Here is a 19,625-nt window from a genome sequence, read left to right as displayed (position 1 = left end):
GCAAGAAGGACCACTGGACCAGGGAGGTGGAGAGATGCAGGGACCTGGCTTTGTGACCCCATCATCTAAATCAGAGACAAATGCTCCTGGGACCCAAACTCACCATATAGAGCCTGAGCCTACAGGACAGACAAGTGGAAACACATCACATCTCTAAAATGAAACGCTTTGCGCCAATCACTAGAAGTTGTAACACTGCCCCGAACATGCTACCTACATCCATCATAAATTCATCTTTAGTTTCTGTTATCATATCACTGTCTCTGGGGACCCCTGTCTTGTCATCATTTGCCCTTTATAATTTATTCATCTTGTTCTTGCCTGCATCCTTTCTACTTATCATTCATCTTTACAGTTATACATAAAATTAGACAGATCCTTCCCAGGTGGGGCTGTCAGGAGGGAGATGGGCCTCACCAGGGAAGTCCCAGGTGAGCTGGTGGAAGTCCCATCAGAGTGGCCCTCTGGGTGTCGAGGCAGAGGTGAGTGGGGAGAAGGAGTCAGAGTGACGGTGTGCGGGAGAGGCCAGTGAGGAGGATAAAGGGGAAAGGATGGGAAGTGAGAGGGAAGAAGAGGAGGAAGGTGACCAGAAGGGACAGAAAAGAGGAGGAAACAGGCACAAAGAGAAATATGATGATGGGACTCAAGGAAACAAACACAGGAGGAAGGGGGAGCAAGGAGCACACCCCGAGTCAGCGGCTCTAGAAATCCAGTGGAGCCTTTCCCTTTTTTAATTTTCTGCTTTAACATCGCTCCTGGTAAACTCAAAGAAGCTCACACTGAATGTCCATGGAGATGACGGGTCCTGAGCAGCGGGGACCCGAATGGGGAGGTGTGATGGCAGCAATGGTACTTGTCGACCAGGCTGAACTGGGGCCGGGGTGCGGGTAGGGGACGGCCATGGAGGAGTGTGCGGGCTTGCTTTGTATTCTCAGGTTGCCGGAGTCAGGGCACAAAAGCCAATCTTTAACTAGTGAATTGGAACTTTAATGTTTACCAAGCAGATACAGCTCCCACTCGCCCCCGCCCCCTCTTCTCCCTGTTCCAGGCTCCTGCTAACTGGACCACCTCTTCCCCCCTTTAGCATCCCTGGCGAGGAACCTGGTCTGCTGCTAGCGGAGCAAAGAGCTGGTCACTGCTGCCCACGGAGCCTGGTTCCCTGATCACAGGCTCTTCCCAGAGGGCCTGCAATCCTACCTTTGGAAACATATGGACTCTTCCTGGGAGACAATTCCCAGCGAAGTCCCAAAGGCAGGGGGAGCTGGAATTGAGCAGCAGGGGCCTATTTTAAGGAACATAATTCTTCTGAGAGGCCTCCTGTGCCTACTCAGGCCCCAGGGAGCTCTCCAAGTGGACCTCTCCTGCCCATGGCTCCTGGCCTGTTGTGGGCGCCTCATCTTCTAGGCTGATTCTCAGACCACTGCTCTCATCTGACACTCCCACCTTCCTTCCAACTTTCTAGTCCCACCCTGCCCAGATCCTGAACACACTTTTGAGCAACTCCTGATAACTTCCCTGGTGGTTCGGATGGGAAAAAATCTGCCTGCAGTGCAGGAGACCTGGCTCGGGAAGATCCCCTGGAGATGGGAATGGCTACCCACTCCAGTATTCTGGCTTGGAGAATTCCATGGACAGAGGAGCCTGGTGGGGTATAGTCCACGGGGTTGCAGAGAATCAGACATGACTGAGTGAATAACACTGACCGCATAGTTTTCCAGGTCCCTCTAAAGCAACTGGTGGCCCTAGAAAGGAGAGGTAGATATCCTGGGTTTTGGTAGCAGACCTGGTGATGGTACTTCCTTGGCTGTTTATTGACTGTGTAACCTTGGGCAAACTGCTTAATCTCTCCAGTCCGGGGTCCCCTCATGTATGGGGGATACTCATGACATCTTCCCCACAGGGTGGCTGTGAAGATAAAATGGGGTAATGGAGGTAACCTGCTTGCATCACGCCTGTCAGATAGTAAGTGCTTAATAAGTATTAACTGTTATCATTGAGCTATTTTCTACTCTACCCACTTTATGATAGCGCTGTCTTGTATCACTGATGTATGTGTGACTTCTGTCTCCAACTTGATGGACAGCTCCAAGAGAGATGGGAATGCAATTTTCTTATCTCCGTGTCTGCCTGGATGCCTGGCACAGTGCTCGGCACACACAAAGGAAATTCTTGTTGATAGGTTGAGAAGCCATGTTGATGGTTACCCTATAAATGACGAACACACACTGGGGATGGAAGAAGGTAGGCTGAAGAGGGCAAGGGGTCAGGAGAGAGAATGAAGTTGAGAGTGTGAGGGAGAGATGGAGAGTTTCAGAAAAGCGGAATCACTTCCTGGATGCTGGCAGAAGACCCTGCTCAAAGGGACCCTGATGAGGCTTTGTGGCTCAGTAATCTCATTTTACTGAAGGCATGCCAAATTAAGAAACAATAATCCATTTGTAACACTGGTCCAGGGCTGACTCTGTCAGCCACCCCAGAGGCCTTGGGTAGGCTGGTTCCCAGGGATACTGACCTCTGACTTGTACAAACACCCACTGTGACGTGGTTTCTGAGCTTCCACTGATCCTAACAGAAATGTCAGCTCCTCTTCCCAGTCCCCACATGAGGACATGTGGGAAGGGTGTCTCTAGTTCTGTCTCTGTGGTTTGGTTATTGTTTTTGGTGGTGGAGGTGTATGTGTGTGTGCCCACAGATGACAACCAAGGCAGTGTTCCCTGCTGTCAACGGGATACTAGCCCTGCAACTTGCTGGGACACAGAATGGGCTCCCATCTCCTCCCCTCTGCCTCTCTCCTGTGAGAAAGTGGAGGACTGATTTTAATTGATTGATTTTAATGGATTTTGAAGTCTGGAAAAGTGCCTAAATTGCTGAGGTTACCAGTTTCCAGGTTCTTTTTTTTTTTTTTTCAATTTTTTTTCTCCTTCATCAGACAAGGAGTGCACTCACCAGGGCACCTCGGGTGGTGACCCCAGACAAGAAGAGGCCTCTCTCTGCTGCCTAACCAAGCAGCTAGTCAGCCTGCCTCAGCTGGTGGCAACACCCATTATATGGTCGGGTGGGAGCACTTTGCTTGGTCCTGTCCCAGCATTTGCCAGCGGCTCACTTTCTCTGATCTCAATAATGACACCAAGTCCTGCTTTCTGGAATCCAAATGACTCCGCTTTAAAATCTGGTCACTTTATTTTTCATTAATCTCCATGTGAGTTTGTGCACGGACAATGTGCCCTGGGAAGTTTGAGCTGAAATCCTGCCTTTTCTTCCCATCCCTCCCGCTGTGGGCTGTGCCTGCCCTGAGAATTGTGATGGAGTCTTTGAGGCCTCGTGTCTCCCAGTCTCCCCGTGAGGCCTCTGAAGAAAGGACAGCCTTCCAGGCACCGCCAGGAGACTCGGCTATGTTTTAGTTCCATTGTTGGCCTCTCTCCTCTCCCCTCCCACCTCCCAACATACATTCACTTTTTTTTTTTTTTTTCTTTCTTCCAAACTTGCCCAACTTGTCTTTGTGGTTTCAGAAAAATGCCACTGGATCTCCCAGTATGAAGGATTAGCACAGATTATGGGGAACAGTGTTAATTATCGGTGGAAGGGGGGGCAGGTGCGTTGCTCCAATGTGCTGCTGATTTCCCCTGGGCCTTTCTGTCTGGTAATAAGCCTTCTTTAATCTGGCAGGCCCCTTGGTGAAATCAGCACCACGGACAGTGGTATTGATTGCTTCTGAGAAACCATCACAGCTGCTCAACCAAATTACCTTTGATATGTGACCTTTAATGTAATTACTGCAACATCAAAGTATTTCTATAAATTATTAAAGAACTAATACACTCCATCATTTAGCTATTCTATTATATGTAAAATAAACAACCACAAGTTAATGTTAGATCTTGAACAATCCACACTTGCTGCTGAAATTCTCCCAGTTCTCCCCCTTCAAAACCCCAAGCCTCCCCCTCCCAGCTTCTCTTTCTGTTTCCCCATCTAATTCCAGGCTTTTAGCCATCACGAAACTCCCCAGCAATCTCTCTCAAGCTGATGAAGGGCCTCCCATAACAATGTGGTATTTTCTATTCCATTTGGGTGGCTCTAAAATATCTATCACAATCTCCCCCAAAACAAAGTACCATAAACACTTTATTAATCAGCACAAGCCTTTCTCAGAAGCCTTTGATTATCTTACAATATGGCTTTATGCCTCACACATAACATGGGGCGATGTGGAGCATATTTCTGCCATCTTACAGAGGGCACCCAGAAAGTAATTACTATAATATATGTGCATGTAGCCGCGCCACTAAAAAACCAACTGGGGAACGACCACCGTGCCAGAGCGGGGCTCCACACAAAAACCTGAACGGTGCACGATTTCCATACATTTGCATCCGCGGGTGTGTTATTAAGATGACTCAGCCCCGTGCTTTGCAATCACAAATAACAAACACAGTACAAAGGCTGTCTTAATGGAAGGAAGGCCCTCCCCACCCCTAAACGGGTAAAGAAGGCTCTCTGATGCAAAGGAAGCCAGCCCCCGACCTGGGTTGGGCTTTCTCTCTGTCTACCTGGTTAACCTTTCCCGCTGCGGGGCAGAAATGGAAACGTGTGTTTACATACGGTTTGCTTGGTAAGAATGTAAACACGCATGTGTAAATATTGGTGAGCATACATATAGAACACACGTGCTTCCCTGCAGTGTCCATTGTATAAGCTTAAACAAGGTACATCTTAAAATTCTTTATGCCCACAAACGCTCACATCTTTCCATTTATCTTTAGATACTCGGCGAGCCGTATATCTCCCCCCGCCTCCCGCCCCCGCCCCCATCTCTCTGAACCCACAGGAGAGACCGCGCAGACCCTTGACCCGGTCTACACTTCTTATTTTATGGTGATGAACTAGCCTCGATAATAGCCATGGCTGATATCACACCCAGTTAGGGGGGCCATAAATAATTCTCTTCTCCCCCGCACAGAAGCTATAAACCAGGGCTGAGGCGCGATAGTTTATCAAAGACGAGGGCTGGCTCCTTAAATAAACCGCGGTGATCTCACTCGCGGCGCCGCGCCCGGGCGGGTAGGCGCTCCCTCCCGCCCCGGCCCGGCCCCCACCCCAGGAACCGCAAGTGTCCGACGGAGATCGGCGGGTGTTCGCGCGGCTCCGCCACCGGCGGCCCCGCCGAGGGGGCCCGGGCACCCTGCGTCCCCACCCCGGGCCGCCAGCGCCTGCAGCGCGCGGAGCCGAAACCCGATCGGCGGCGCCCGGGCGCGCCAGGGGAGAAGCCGCGACCCGGCTTCGCGGCCGCGGCCAAGTTCGTCCCCCCGCCCGGGGTTCCGTCGGGCCTGGACGGCCGGGTGCGCGGGCCGCCAGGTGAGGTCCGGGCTCGGCGCCCACGCGCCCGTTTCGCAGCCCGGAGCCTCGCGGCCGCAGGGGGCCCGGAAAGCGGCGCGCCAGATCCGGGGCGAAGGCCTTCGCTCCCCGCGCCGGCCGCGCCGCCGCCCGGCCTCCCGCAGTCGCCCCCTGTCGGCGCGCCCGTCGCTCGCGCCTCGCCGGGCGCCACTTACCCCGGGCAGAGTCTTCTGCTCGTGCAGCGCGCTCTGGGCCTTCAGCGCTGACTCACGCTCGCAGTAGGTGAGGAAGGCGCAGCCTGGGGAGGGAAGCAAGCGCCGAGAAGGGTCAGTGGGGGCGCCCCCCGGCCGCCCACGCGCCCGCCCGCCCGTCTCCAGCCCCTCCCAGCTCTCCGTCCCTCTCCCCACCTCTCTTCTCTCTTCCATGCGCTCTACTCGAGCTTTCCTGCCTCCCCGTTTTCCCCTGTGTCTGCTTTTCGTCCCTCTCGTTCGCTGCCTTTCTCTTTCGCTCCTTGGGCGAAGTCTCCCCACTCAGCATTCCCCCCCTGCCACGCCCCCTCTCCCCGCGGGTCTCTTACGGTCCCCGCGCCCCGGGGGGGGGCCTGCCTGCCTCCGTCTGGGTGCTCTGCTATTTCAGCTCCAGCCCCATACCTCCCAGAAAGTGGCAGCTTCTACCCCGCACCCCCAGCACCTCTGGTCACTCTTGATCATGAACTCCTCCTGTTCTGGCCCCCTTAGGAGGGATGAGGCAGGGACCCTCCAGGCCTTTCAAATCAAGGCTCCATCTGTAAGGAGGACCCCAGGCCAGGTTGTTCCTAACGAAGTGAATGGGGCTGTCCGTGTGTCCGCCACGGTCGGTTGTTGCATCTGCCGTGCTATCTTCACACCCCTCCCGGAGGGCTTGGAGACCAGACCCCCTGTCTCTAATTCCCTGGGGGACTCCAGCAGCGCCCTGCCCTGCCTCAGTCTCCCCTCATGTGAACAGAAGGGGTTGACTGAAGGGTCTGCAAAGTCCTGTTGAGTTTTCCCCTTGCGTGATTCTGACAGCGCCTTACCAGGAAATCTAGATTTTACAGAGCACCGTGCCTTGCTCAAGGGGTGACTTTTTAATGCTGGCCCTTTAGGCCCAGCGACAAGGCAAAGAGAATGCCTGTGGATGGGAGAGTCTTTGGGGAGTTCCTTCAAATTTCTCAGTGTCACGGCTTCTTCCTGTGCCTACAGACGTGGCTGAGGGTGTCTAAGGGCACCTAGGGCCTTAGGAAAGGTCAAAAAGTCAACTTCAGCCAACAGCAGGCTTGAGTTTCATGGGGCACAGTGGCCTCAAACTTTCCAAAGTCGCCCGCGGCCCCAGAGAAGGCACCCTGCAAACTGGCCACCGTCTCTGTTTCACTCTTTTCTTTCTCTCCCATATCTCACTCTCTTCCCCATGATCTGACCTCCCAACCATCTGAGTTCACCACTGTCCCCACCTTTCTTTTGCTCTCACGGTCTTCTCACACTCTCCACATTTTCACATCTCCCAATCCCATCCATCTTTCAAGAATCTGGTCAAGGTTCACCTCCTCCAGGCAGCCACCTTGACTGGTCTGGTCCAGTTTAAGTCAGCCTCCTTTCTTAACTGCCCACAGCTGGCCAGGTGGTCATTCTCATGGCCATTTATCAATTATTTCCTGAGTGTCCTTGTGCCAATTTCTGTGGCATGTCCAGCAGCCCAGGCCCGCTTGTAGGAGGCTTGTAGGAGCCTTAACGCTGGGCATAAAGTGTTCCCAGCGTCCTCTGCAGTTCCTGACTTCTCCATCATCCAGTAAAAACCTCCCTTCCCAGGTGGTGCTAGTGGTAAAGAACCTGCCTGCCAATGCAGGAGATGCAATAAACGTGGGTTCGACCCCTGGGTCAGGAAGATCCTCTGGAGAAGGAAATGACAACCTACTCCAGTATTCTTGCCTGGGAAATCCCATGGACAGAGGAGCCTGGTAGGCTACAGTCCATGGAGTCGCAAAGACTTGGACACAACTGAAGTGACTTCACACATGGGTATCCTCCTCTTCCGTTCCAAAAACTCGTCCTGCCTCTTAGCTTCAGAGAAGACATGGAAGGAACTGTATGTGAGAGGGAGACACAGAGATGGGGAGAAGGAAGCAGGGAGACAGAGCTCTGCACTCCCAGGGGCTCTCCGCCTTCCCATCCTCCTCCTCCTGTCTGTCCGGAGCTGGGAGGAGCTGTGAGTACTACCACGGAGCCTCTGTCCACTGCATCTCATCCCTCCCCAGCCAGACTCTGGATCACCCCTCCTCCCTGCTCCCCGTTCCTCCTTCCCCAGTCGGCAGACGGTTATAGATGGAGACACTTGGGGACTGAAATGAATAGCGGTCAGAGGCCCCCGTGACGTCGGCCCTCGTGCTGTTGCCTGCCTCTCCCGGGGCCTCTTTCCTCTTGTCCCCTCGCCGGCCTTGTCCTCCGCCCGTGCCTGCCTGCAGCCAGGAGGCGGCCGCTGTCTTGCTGCAAGCCGGCAAGCCAGCTCAGGACAAGGTCAGGGGCAGGTTTGGAGGAGGAGGGAGGCAGGAGAGGAAAGGGAGGAGGGGGAAGGAGAGGAAATGGCCACATTGTCTCTGTGGCCCAGGATAACAAGGAAAGGCTTCCAGAAAGAAAAAAGAAAGAAAAAAAGAATCTGTTGCTTTTGTCCAGCTTCCAGGAATTTTTGCACAGTTTTTTTTTTTTTTTTTTTTTTAGAGAGAAAGCTCACTGCTCTGTTGTGAAGCAGAATCTGTGAGGGACCCTCAAGGCCCTGCGTGACCTCCCCTGTAGTCTCCATCTCCTGACTTCACCTTCTCCCCTTTCTCCCCTGCTTACTCGCCCATCTTTCTCCTGCCTCTCCGCCCTCCCAGGTGCACTGTGCCCCGGGACCTTTGCACCAGTGGTTACCTCTGCCCAGAAGGAGCCCATCTGCTGTCTGTATGGTCGTCTCCTTCCTTCCCTTCGGGTTTCCCTCACATGTGACCTCTTCAAGGATGTCTCTCCTGACAGCCTCACTGAATGCAGCACCCCTCACCCCCCAGGACACATACCTGCTCTCTGACCCCTCGTCCTGTTGGCGCTTCTCTTTGGCAGCCCTCACCCCGAAATATTGTTTGTTTGCTCCTTGATTAGTGTCTCCCCGGCTCAGATGAGGTCAGGACTTGACTTTGTTCTGTCCTGCTTGGTTCTCAGTTCTCAGAAAGGGGCCAGGAACTCAGCGCACGTCTGTTGAGAGCATTGAATCCTGAATACCTCGGCTACTTTGGGGGTGCTAGAGGGTGGGGGGACTTGGGAGTGGTGCAGGGAGCTGATCAAGGCCCTGAAGACCTAGAGCCACAATGGACTTCCATAACAGGTGGGGACAGAGGTTGCACATGAGAGCTGATGGGTGGCCCGGGCAGGAAGACTTTTGTTCCCAAGGCTTCCTTGAGCCCATCTGCTTGACAGCGTGGTTACCATCATGGTCCTGCTCTCATCCCCAGCAGATCATCCCCTGACAAGGCTGATGCGCACAGATGGAAGCTGTGCCTGGCCAGGGCTCACTTACTGGTTCCTCTCTTTTGAGTCTCAGTTGTCTTATTTCTAACTCCCTTCAGAGGCTGGTGGAGAGAACTACTAAACAACAAGCGAGCGTTAACAAACTCTGCAGAGCTCTCTGATCGCAGAGTGCGGTGTCAACACAGTCACTCTGGCAGATGGGAGCAGGGACTCAGAGAGGCAGAGTCCCTCCTGGTCCTCTGCACCTCTGTGAGGACGGATTGGTCTTACATGGGGGCCAACTGGTGGCCACCCACCCGGCCTGCTCAAACCGTCTCTTCGGCCAGCCAGCTGCCATGTCTGATAGTCACCTCTTGGGAGAACCGTCTCACTACAGCTCTATAAAAAACTCAGAGACGGACATGCAGGTATTAATTGCTGGCTCCAGGTGCTTGAAGGGACCACGTCGGCTCGCTTGCTGGGGGCAGAACCCCAGGAACGGCCGCTTGGTGGAGATGGGGCTTCAGGAGGGGAGTCTGCCTTCACAGGATACTGCAGAGTGCAGTGGGCCTGGGTAGGGGTCGAGGTGGGGGCCCACGGTGGCCAGGGGAGAGAGGGGTCCCAAGCCATCCCCCTGGACATTTGCTGAACTGTGACTTCCTGTCCTCATCACCACTTCTCCCAGAAAACTGAGGAGGGGACTCCAAGCTGTGAGGGGAGTCTGGGAGTCCCAGACTCGCCTCCTGTAAGAAGCCGAGGTATCCCCAGAGACATGCCTTGTGAGGCCCCTTGGGAACGCTCAGTCTAGTTGGGAAATGGGGTTCTTTCAGGGAAACAGCCTCATTCTGATCCAAGACTGGTGGGTGGAGGGGAGAGTGAGGCTGGTACCAGGCTCTGCACCTCAAGGCTGAGAAGGTCTGACGATGGAGAGCCCCTTCTGGGGATGGGGCTGATGGCACAGATATCTCTCCTTGCCTTCAGGCCCAACACTTCCCTTCCCAAGCCTGACCCTGCCCGTATCCTTGTGTTCACAGCAAAGGGAACATGGATCCCCTGTGGTTGTTTGGAGAAACAATAAAATTGAAAACCATCTAAAGATGTCTCAGTGCCATAATGCTTTTATGTTTAAACTGTGGAATACCCTACAACAGTCAATAAGACGAAATGGTTCTAAACGTCCAATGTGGAAAGGCGCGTTGTCAGTTGGGAGAAGCAAGTTGCACAGTAGCGGACGCCACGTGTGTATATCAGAGACATCTCAGAGACTCCCACACGCACCCAAATCTGTGCCTACGCCATAGCATAAGGGCTGTGAGGATTCCCGCCAAGCTGAAAACAGGGACGAAGCGGGTAGCGGGGTGTCTCTCATGACTTCAACATTTTTTGTTTTGTTTGACACATTTAGACCCAGAATGTATTCATAATGTCACTTATATAATTAACTTTAAAGAAAAGAAACTTTGCTGAAAGAGGAAGATGGAGTGCAAAGGAGGTGGGTAGAAATGGGTGAGCCAGACAGGATGCAGGACCTGTTCCGAGGAGATGGACAAAGTCCTCTGGACATTAGCCTCCTGGCAGGTTCTTCACGAGGGACATTATTTTGGTGGGTCCTGCAATGGCCCTGGGTCAAAGCCTCCTCTCAGCTCTGGGACTCGAAGCGGATTCTCTCCGCCCAGCAAGCTGTATGTGGTATTCGTTTGGGTCCTGTGGCCCCCGAGTCTCAGAAGGTATCTGGGTTGGGGTGAGAATAGACTCCATGCTAGAATGGAGAGGCCTCCCTCTCCCCATACCTGTCCCACTCTCCAGTTTATCTGAGACCCAACCGGATGTGTGGCGCTGATGGCGGGACCTGAGGTGAAAAGTTGCGGGAGTGACTGGGAACATCTGGGTGAGGTCTGACCTCCTCACCCCTCAGCCCCCGTCTTCTCCATCCCCCGGTCTTCTCCATCCCTCGGCGTGCGATGTTTGTCCCAGCTCCAGCTCATCACCTGAGTCTCCCACCCTTCAGGATCGGCACTTTCTAGCCACCGCCTCCTGAACATGGGAGTGAGTGGAACAGAACTGCAGCCTAGCGGGGCGGGAGCAGCCTTGGGAATTCATCAGGGTGGGCGTGGGAGCAGGCAAATGTCACACTTGCAGAAAAGTCACGCCCAGCCCAGCGCTGCCACCTGCTGCTGATTGCCTGGCCTCCCTGCACGAGGAGGACCCGGCCGGCCCCCCTGAGACCTGCCTCTCCTCTGCTGCTCCCGGTTCTACCCCGTGCGCTGGACAAGGGTCCAACCTTCACATTTCCTCATGCGGCCTTCTGACCTTTTCCCTCTCGCCATCCTTATTTGCTCGTCCTTCTGTCTAGCAGCTTTATGTCCCCTGTCTTTGAAGAGACTGTCAACTCCGTGATGGGTGGAGACAGCCTCTTCTACAGGAAGGCTGAGCCTCTAGCCCGAAGGAACTGAGAAGGGTGGGGGAACACGACAGAGGGTTTGGGGCTCTGCAGAAGAGCCGGAAGCGCTGAGGGCCGCGGAGGAGAAGGGTGTGGCCCCCGGGGAGGAGTGGGCGTCGGCGGCTCAGGAGGGTGGCAGACGCCTGGCTCCAGTGGGGCAGCCGGCGCTGATTCCTGAGAAGCTGGGCGGGGTTGGTGAGGGGCGGGGGTGGGCGTGGGGGGGGCCTCTCCCACGTGAGGGAGAAACACAGCACCGCAGAATTAATTGCACGGAGATGGCAGTCATTTACAAAGCCCCCGTGTGCGGGGATAAAAGGCCTTGTCATTGTGAAGTGAAGGAAGTACAATTTCCTGCCCAACTGCGAACAGGGCTGAAGCCTGCCTGGGGTGTAATCACTGCGGAAGGGCACACTCCCGAGGCGCACCTCCTCCCACCCCAGCCGGGCCTTGGCTTCCTACTAATTGAATTACAGAATTAGCCAGAGGAAGGTGGCCCTGGAATAGGAAGATCTGGACTTTAATAAAACATCAGATCCTCAGGCCCTGCACGTGGCTGGCCTGGAGGAAGCGATGGGAAGCAGGCTGTGGGAGGGGCCAGGGACCGGGAAGGGAGCCCGAAGCCCGTCCACCAACCAGGCAGACCCAAGGGTCAAGGAGGGGCTCCCCGTTCGTAGTGATTTTTCTCTGCCCGGAATCTCCACGCATCCGCCTGCCGTGGTGTCTGAAACCCCACCCTCAGAGCATCCTTCCTTGATGATTCTCCTCCCAGCGTTCACAAAACAGACGTGCCCCCCACCCCACTCAGAGAAATCGAGGCAGACTGTCTGGGGGTGGATAGAGCGAGGCGGGAGAGGGGATGTCTTCCAGCTTCCCTGGAAAGAGGGTTACTGGCGTTCTGGGAGCAGGTCTGTCCCTCCATCCAGTCCCTGCCCCCGCTGCTCTGGGTGGGCAAGAACTGCCTCCCGGGTAACTCCTGGGTCAGATGCCCCCTTCCTGCGTGTGGACAGACACCTGCAGGGCCAGTCGTCACATACACACTCTGCCCCTGGAAATGTGCCCCCAGCTCTGGGCTTCCCCTGGTCTGCACCTTCTTCAAGACCCACCGCTTGTGTCCTGAGAGCCTACCTCCGCCTCCTGGTCTCACCTTCTGTGGATTCCTCTGTGGCTGCATCCTTGACCACTGCTCATGGCTTGCCCCAAGGGTGAGCCTCATCTGCCCCTCTAATCTGTGGGCGCCTTGAGAATCTGTGAGCTCCTGGTAACAGGCAGAGAAAGAAACCACGGGGCCAGCCCTGCCACGGTCTCTGCCTCTATTTCCCAGTGCCCAGCCACGGGCTGGCTCCTTCTGTCATCTCCCCAGGACCTGGCCTATCCATTCCAGTTTCCTCAAGTCATTCCATCTGGACCTTGCTCCCTCCCTCCCCCTTCCCCTGGGGAGTTCTGATGTTATCTTCTCTCCATAAGAGAGGGATGATGATTGTCCACCCACATCATGACTCTCTTGCTTTTCCACCTCCATCAGGGGAAACCTGAGCCTTAGAACCGCACCCTTACCCCTGCTGCCTCCTCCATGCCTCCCTCCTTTGGAGCTCACTTGTCCTTCTAGGAGTGACTAAGCCTCCCCTTCTCCAGGAAGCCTTCCTTGACTACACCAACACCTCTTAAAGCCCTTAGCAGTGGCCCCTCTCATTTGGCAGTTAGAAGACACATCTTTGTCTCTCTCACATTTTGTGTGTCTGTCCATGGGGAAATAGTGTGCTCTGCTGCTGCTGCTAAGTCGCTTCAGTCGTGTCTGACTCTGTGTGACCCCAGAGACGGCAGCCCATGAGGCTCCCCCGTCCCTGGGATTCTCCAGGCAAGAACACTGGAGTGGGTTGCCATTTCCTTCTCCGATGCATGAAAGTGAAAAGTGAAAGTGAAGTTGCTCAGTCATGTCCGACTCCCAGCGACCCCATGGACTGCAGCCAACCAGGCTCCTCCATCCATGGGATTTGCCAGGCAAGAGTACTGGAGTGGGGTGCCATTGCCTTCTCCAATAGTGTGCTCTAGGAGCTGCCAACTCCAGGGTCCCCTTCTCCCTGCAGTGACAGACGTCACTGAATGCAGTGGTTACTAAACCTCACTGTGAGCCTGGCTGGGTGAGAATGGGGAGATGGCTGACTGCAGGAGAAACTGTGTGGAATGGGTCTTAGATGGGACTCCCCCCACCAGCTTGGACACCCCCAGAAATGGCAGGAGCCATCCATCTTCCTCTGAGGAGACCTGGGGGGTGGGGACGATGGGGCGCCCGGCAGGCGGGGGAGGTGGATGGTGCCCTCATCCAGTGAGTCAGGAGTAGCCTGCTCCCTTCTGCAGGGCCCTCCAGCACTGAAAACCCACCCTCGGCCCACAACCTGCTTCCGGGCTCAGCACTGCCCTCCTGCGTCAACTCTCTTTTTACACCAGAGACTGCAGAGGAGTTTGAACTCAGAAGAGTTCCAAGTTCAAGCGTTTCTCCGAGCTAAGCGGGTGATATGATGTAAGGGACTGGGCCTGGCTCCCCATGCCTGTCTCAGCCCTTTTGCCCTCTGAGGCCGCAAGGCGCATGTGAGCACAGGGCGGTGGGACCTTCCCTGACCTAGACTGGGGAGCCCCAGGGGATGGGACCAGCTCTCTTTCACTTCCTGGGGGCACTGGGCCAGGCCCAGTGAGTTCAGACCCAAGGACCTAACTGGCTGTGGACCTTGGAGGATGAAGGCCCAGCGGGCAGGCCTTTGCCAAGTGCCTGTCCCTGCCAGTGACCCTTGTTTACGCTCTCAGCGCCGGAGAATTACATGTCTGGTGTCTGCGGCAACATCTTTACGGCACTGTGAAAAAGGACAAGGAGTGGACACGACGTACTGATGGCCTCTCCCCTTTCTCAGCAAAGAGTTCTCGGTCTGTGGCTGGAGCTGATGGGCCCGCGAGGCTCAGGGGTTGGGGACTGGCCCAGGGAAGATATCCGTCAGCCTTTCTAAGGCCCAGCCCTCGAGTCAAGTCCAACCTGCTTCATGACACGTGCACTGGGTTTTGCTCCCGCAGTTGAAGGGCTGCCCCTGTGCCCCTGCTCTGGGCCAGCAATGCCTGGTGGGCCCAGGACACACCAATTTCCCCTTTGGTCTTGCAAGGAGTTTTAACTCTCTGCCATGCTGTCATGCCCGTGAACGCGTGCTTCTTACACCTCAGAGCAGTCCGGGGTTTTATCAGCGTCTGACAAGTGGGGAGAGCCTGGGTGACCCCTCCGCTGATGGGACAGAGACCTGGTTTGACGCTCAGATCCTGCCTCTCCCTCCTGAGCCCCTGGGCAGGGTGCAGGAAGTGTGAGTGGGGTCCCTGGGGGCCCTGATGTAAGATGTCCTCCTCTCCATGGCCGGGATTTGGGATAAGGGGCTCAGGGATAATGTCTTTCTCTTCCTCTAAGGACCCAGGGGGAGATAACTGCGGTCTCTGGGGGCTCCCTGGCCTGCCGACCCCTGACCTCCCTCTACCCACCGGGTGCCGTCTCCAATGTCAGAGTCAGGTGGTGGGCGCCTCCACAGACAGCTCTATCTGAGCATCAAGGCTGGATCTGAGATGCACGTGGGGTATCTGTTCCTCCCCCAAACACCAAGATAACAGCTAGAGCTGAGAAACTGAACTCTGCCCGCTTCTAATGAACCTGGCTTAGATCTTCCTGCTTTTGAATTTTCTCAGTTCAGGGTGCCCCTGCTGAGAAGCCTGGTGGGACCTGTGGGAAGCGACTACTGCTCTCTGAGCCCCATGTGGCAGGGACCTCATTGCTGTGACCCCACCAGTTGCTAAGCCGTGCAGAGGAGGGCCCTTGTGAAAGCGAGTCTGTCTGAGTGACCTGAGAGGCAGACCTGGCCTCCCCCTCGTCCTCTGCCTGCCCCTCTCCATGCCTGCCTGCCTTTGGGCGCCTCTCCCTCCTCGCCTGTTTGGCCGGAAACGCAGAGCCTCGCTGGCTGACTTCCGCCATGCTGCTGACCTACCGGACTCCCCAGGGTGCACGGATGACACTGTGCTGGAACTGAGCCCCCAGCGTCCCCAGTATTTTCTCGACGTGTGCAGGTTCTATGCCCACAGAGGAGCCAGGTGAATGCCTTTTGAGCTGCATAGAACTCCCCTTGTTGGAGCTTTACCTGGTTTTTGGATAGGATAAATGGCACGGTGTGTGGGGGGTCACTCCCCCCATAGGATCCCTTTCCCCATGCAGAGGAATCCCTCCTTGGTGTGACCCCAAAGCCCTGGGCCCCCAGCCCAGAGCTGCCCCCAGCCCACCCACAGACAGCTCTTTACCCCATGGTGTCCTGTGGGACAGGGTCAACCTCTCTGACTCCTTTCTCCCCCGAAGGAAGGCCGTCAGATTCAACAGGCAGGGGGCTGACGAGCCCCTTGGTCCCTTCGTGGGTCACCCTGACCACGCTCCCCACAGCGGGTGTCCGTGTCACCCCTGGGCCTTTATTCCTGCTCCTCCCCGCACCTCCGGGCTGCCTTCCCTGCTCCTGGGTCCTCTTCCAGGACCATCGGAACCCTCCACAGCCTCCCCTCAATGGGCCCTTTCACGTCCAAGTGTCTGAAGCATGAAAGCAAGAGTGAGGTTGAACAGCTTTCCTCTGTTCTCATCTGGGGGAACTCTGTCTCCCCAGCTAGACTGCGGCTCCTGAGGCTGTGTCTCTCCCACTGTACCTGTGACAAGCCCTGGGATGCAGGCCTCACCAGAGCAGCTGAACTGTTCAGAATTGGGGGGAGGGCGTGCCACCCCGCTTTGATAGCAAATGGGCACCCAGGATCCACTGGTGAGGTGAATTAATCTCACCTCTCCACTCCGGCTCCTTCCTAACAGGCCCTAATTCACTTAAAGAACAACAAAAAAAATAAAAGCACACCAACCAAGAAATTCCGACCTCAGCATCCAAGACAGGCTATTTTGAAAAGACCAATAGCCAGGAGTCCTATATTAACAGGATCAATGTTTGGAAAATGTGATTTTCTTTTTAAAAGCAGAAAAACAATCTCACCCAGTGCAGGCAGGCCATGGTCCAGCTCTCGGTGGAGGATGCTATTCCCTCATGATCCCGGTCACTTAAGCCACTCTTCTGGCTGGGCTTTGGGCCTCACCCAACATCAGTAAGATAGGCTCAGTCACAGGCATTTAGCAATATTTAACCTGAGGGCTGTGGCCAGGAAGTAGTCAGCAAATGTGACTGGGATGCTGGCTTCAGTGTCTGAGCATCAAGGCTGGGATGACCCCCACCCCACACGCCCACAGAATCCACCGAGAAAGAAGATTGAACTAACTAATCGGTTCACTGGTACTCAAGACTCAACAAACCCTGTGACTGGGATCGGGGTACTATCCTCTGTGGATGGAGCAAAAGTTGCTTCATACCTCATTCATTCATTCCGTCCACAACCATTTACGGATAGACTGTCATTTGCCAAATGATGAAAGACATACCCCCTTCCCTTTTTTTCTCCTTTCTTTTCCTTTCCTCCCTCCCTCCCTCCCTTCCCTGTCTCTCTCTTTCTTTCCTGCTTTAAAGGAGATGCCAGATAATCGCACTTGCAAGGCCAGGTGGCATGCCTGCAGTAAGAATACCCACTCGACCAAGGTTGGTGTAGGGCTTAGCAGTGGCACAAATGATAACAGCAAACGCTTGGTGATTTGGGGTTGTATGTTGGGCATTGTTCTGAGTGCTTTACACGTACTGTCTCATTTAATACAGTGACCATATAATGGAGTACAATTCTCCCCATCTTACAGATGAGGCACCCAAAGATGAAAGACTTGCCCAAGGTCTTGTGGCCAGGTCCGTGGTGGAGCTGGGCTGTGAGCTGGGCAGGCTACCTGTTGCGTCTGTGACCTTAGCCATGGGCTCTGACCCTCGTGGAGGGGGACACTGCAAGGCCTCCTGCATCTTGAACCCAGAGGGACCTCCAGGAAAGGCTGTGCTAGGAAAGAGCTCTGTGTGGTGGTACTAGCGGTAAAGAACCCGCCTGCAAATGCAGGGGACATAAGAGACATGAGTTCGATCCCTGGGTCAGGAAGTTCCCCTGGAGGAGGAAATGTCAACCCACTCCAGTATGCTTCCCTGGAGAATCCCGTGGAGAGAGGAGCCTGGAGGGCCATAGTCCATGGGGTCACGCAGAGTCGGACACGACTGAAGTGACTTAGCACACATGTGCAAGGGCGAAGATGTGTGGGCAGAGGTGTGGGTTTGGGGCCTCTGGAGTTGTTTAGAAGACTGGAGGGTAGGGCTTTTAGAGCCTCTCAGGGTAAGGCCCCTTCAGAACTCCTCCGGACACCTTCCCAGCACCTCTCCTTGGCTTTCCCCCTTGTCCATTCTTCCTTTCCTTTCCTCTTCTCTTTTCTTTTCCCTTCCTTCCTTCCGTTCCCTGCTTCTTTGTCCCCACCCCCACCTCCAGCATCCACCCTCCCTCCCTCCTTCCTTCCTTTCTTTTCTGGCCTCACGACTGGGACACCTTATTCTCTCCTGTCCATCTATTCAATTCCCACCCTGACTCCTCCAGGATATGCCGTTTTTTTCCATCTCAAAACAGCGGTCACATCTGACCCCCGGGTTTGCCTCTGGGAAAACCATTTAACCCCTGTGGCCTGACGGCCTCCGTCAGCAGGATGTCTGAATCCTGGGAAAGGGCTGAGGATTTGGTTCCAACAGTAGCCTCTGTCTTGTTCTAGAAGCCCCCTGGGATCGGGCAGTTCGTGTAGCCCCCCTGGGCCTCAGGTTCCCTCCCCGGGAAGTGGGGACGACGACGCTTATCTGCCGGGGTCGTGGGTGTCCAGCAGAGTGCCTGGCGTACAATTAATGGGGAGGGTTACTATTGCTGCCGTTTTCAGTAGCAGCAGTTGTGATGTGATGCTAAAGATTCCCCACGGTGTGAAAAATAGCTCTGGCATTTATACTGTCTGCTGCTGTTTGCTGGCTTTGCGTGGGACCTGCGCGTCCCCCGCGTCGACACTCACGGGGACTGGGGACCCGTGTGTGCTTCCGGCCCTGGCATAGGCCGGCTCGCCAGGGGCAGGGTGAGTGATGGCTGGCATTGACAGTCTGGGATGTGAGTGTGTTTTGTTTACCTCATGGATCTAATATGCTAATGACAGGGAGGCAGTAATGAGCTGGCAGGGACCTGGGTGACAAAGAGCTGGCTTCATGCTTCCCCAAAGAGGCACCTCTGTGTCAATTGTTTCTTTTGTGAGAGGAATTGTTAAGACCCGGGAATGTGGGCTGGGAGAGTTGGGGAGAAGAAGTTGGGGGTAGGGGGGGTGTCTCACTCAGAAGTGGTGCAAGACCCGGCAGCTGGGGAGGGGTGGGCACCCCTACTCCCGAGGGTGGGCATGGACTCCTCCACCCTGGTGGGGAGAGGATGGTTGTGGACTGGGCACTCTCATTTGTGTTGCTCACTGAGTTCTCTGAGGGCCCTGTGAGCTCTCCGATGGCAGGGCGGACCTGCCCACCACGGACCCTGGTAAGCTCTGCTCCCCGCAGGTGCGGTGGCAGGAAGCACCAAGTGCCCCGGTTTCATATTAGCATGCCGACCAAAGACAATCTTGCCAGAGGTGAACCCCAGCCTCCAGCAAGTCACCAGCTCTCTCTGGACCTCAGTCTGCTTTTCTGTGAAATGGGTCTGATATCCCTGCCCACGAGCCGTATCCCCAGCATCAGCACAGTCCCAGCACAAAGCGGGTTCTGGCGCATATGATGGATTTGTCAGTAAGTGAATGGGTCCATCCTAAAGGAAATCAGTCCTGAATCCAGTCCATCCTAAAGGAAATCAGCCCGGAATATTCACTGGAAGGACTGATGTTGAAGCTGAAACTCCAATACTTTGGCCACTTGATGCAAAGAGCTGACTCATTGGAAAAGACCCTGATGCTGGGAAAGATTGAAGGGAGGAGGAGAAGGGGGCGACAGAGGATGAGATAGTTGGATGGCATCACCAACTCAATGGACATGAGTTTGAGTAAACTCAAGGAGCTGGTGATGGACAGGGAGGCCTGGCATGCTGCAGTCCATGGGGTTGCAAAGAGTCGAACATGACTGAGTGACTGAACTGAACTGAACTGAATGGGGGAGGTGAGAGAGCGGGCAGTATACCTTGTTGTTTTACAGGAGAGGAGAGGGACACGTCTGGAGGTCAAAGTGAGGCATCCCAAGAGCACACAGCTGGTCGGTGAGGGAAACAGCTCAGGCCCACTACCCGGCCTCCTGGAGGGCAAGCCTGTGAGAGGGCTGCCCTGGAGGGGTGAGCAGGCCGAGTCTGGGTGCTGGGAGTGAAAAGTCCCAGAGAGAACGTGCAGGGAGCAGACTGTCCGCAGACAC

At 55.2% G+C, this 19,625-nt stretch overlaps 1 protein-coding gene across 51 annotated transcripts in view; it reads right to left on the bottom strand.

Annotated features, from left to right (window-relative positions):
- CELF4 (CUGBP Elav-like family member 4) overlaps window positions 1–19,625 on the bottom strand; it is a 313,094-nt gene that overhangs the window by 226,653 nt on the left and 66,816 nt on the right. For 49 of the 51 annotated variants that reach the window (XM_059880885.1, XM_059880886.1, XM_059880888.1 and 46 more), the window contains 1 exon segment: window positions 5,550–5,632. In XM_059880885.1, coding sequence (XP_059736868.1) covers window positions 5,550–5,632 — 83 coding nt within the window. 51 annotated transcript variants of the gene reach the window in all.

The sequence above is a fragment of the Bos taurus genome, chromosome 24 (assembly GCF_002263795.3).
Source record: "Bos taurus isolate L1 Dominette 01449 registration number 42190680 breed Hereford chromosome 24, ARS-UCD2.0, whole genome shotgun sequence".
NCBI classification, from domain to species: Eukaryota; Metazoa; Chordata; class Mammalia; order Artiodactyla; family Bovidae; genus Bos; species Bos taurus.
The sequence above is the reverse complement of the archived record's forward strand: the minus strand, read 5'-3'. Positions and strand labels throughout refer to the sequence as shown.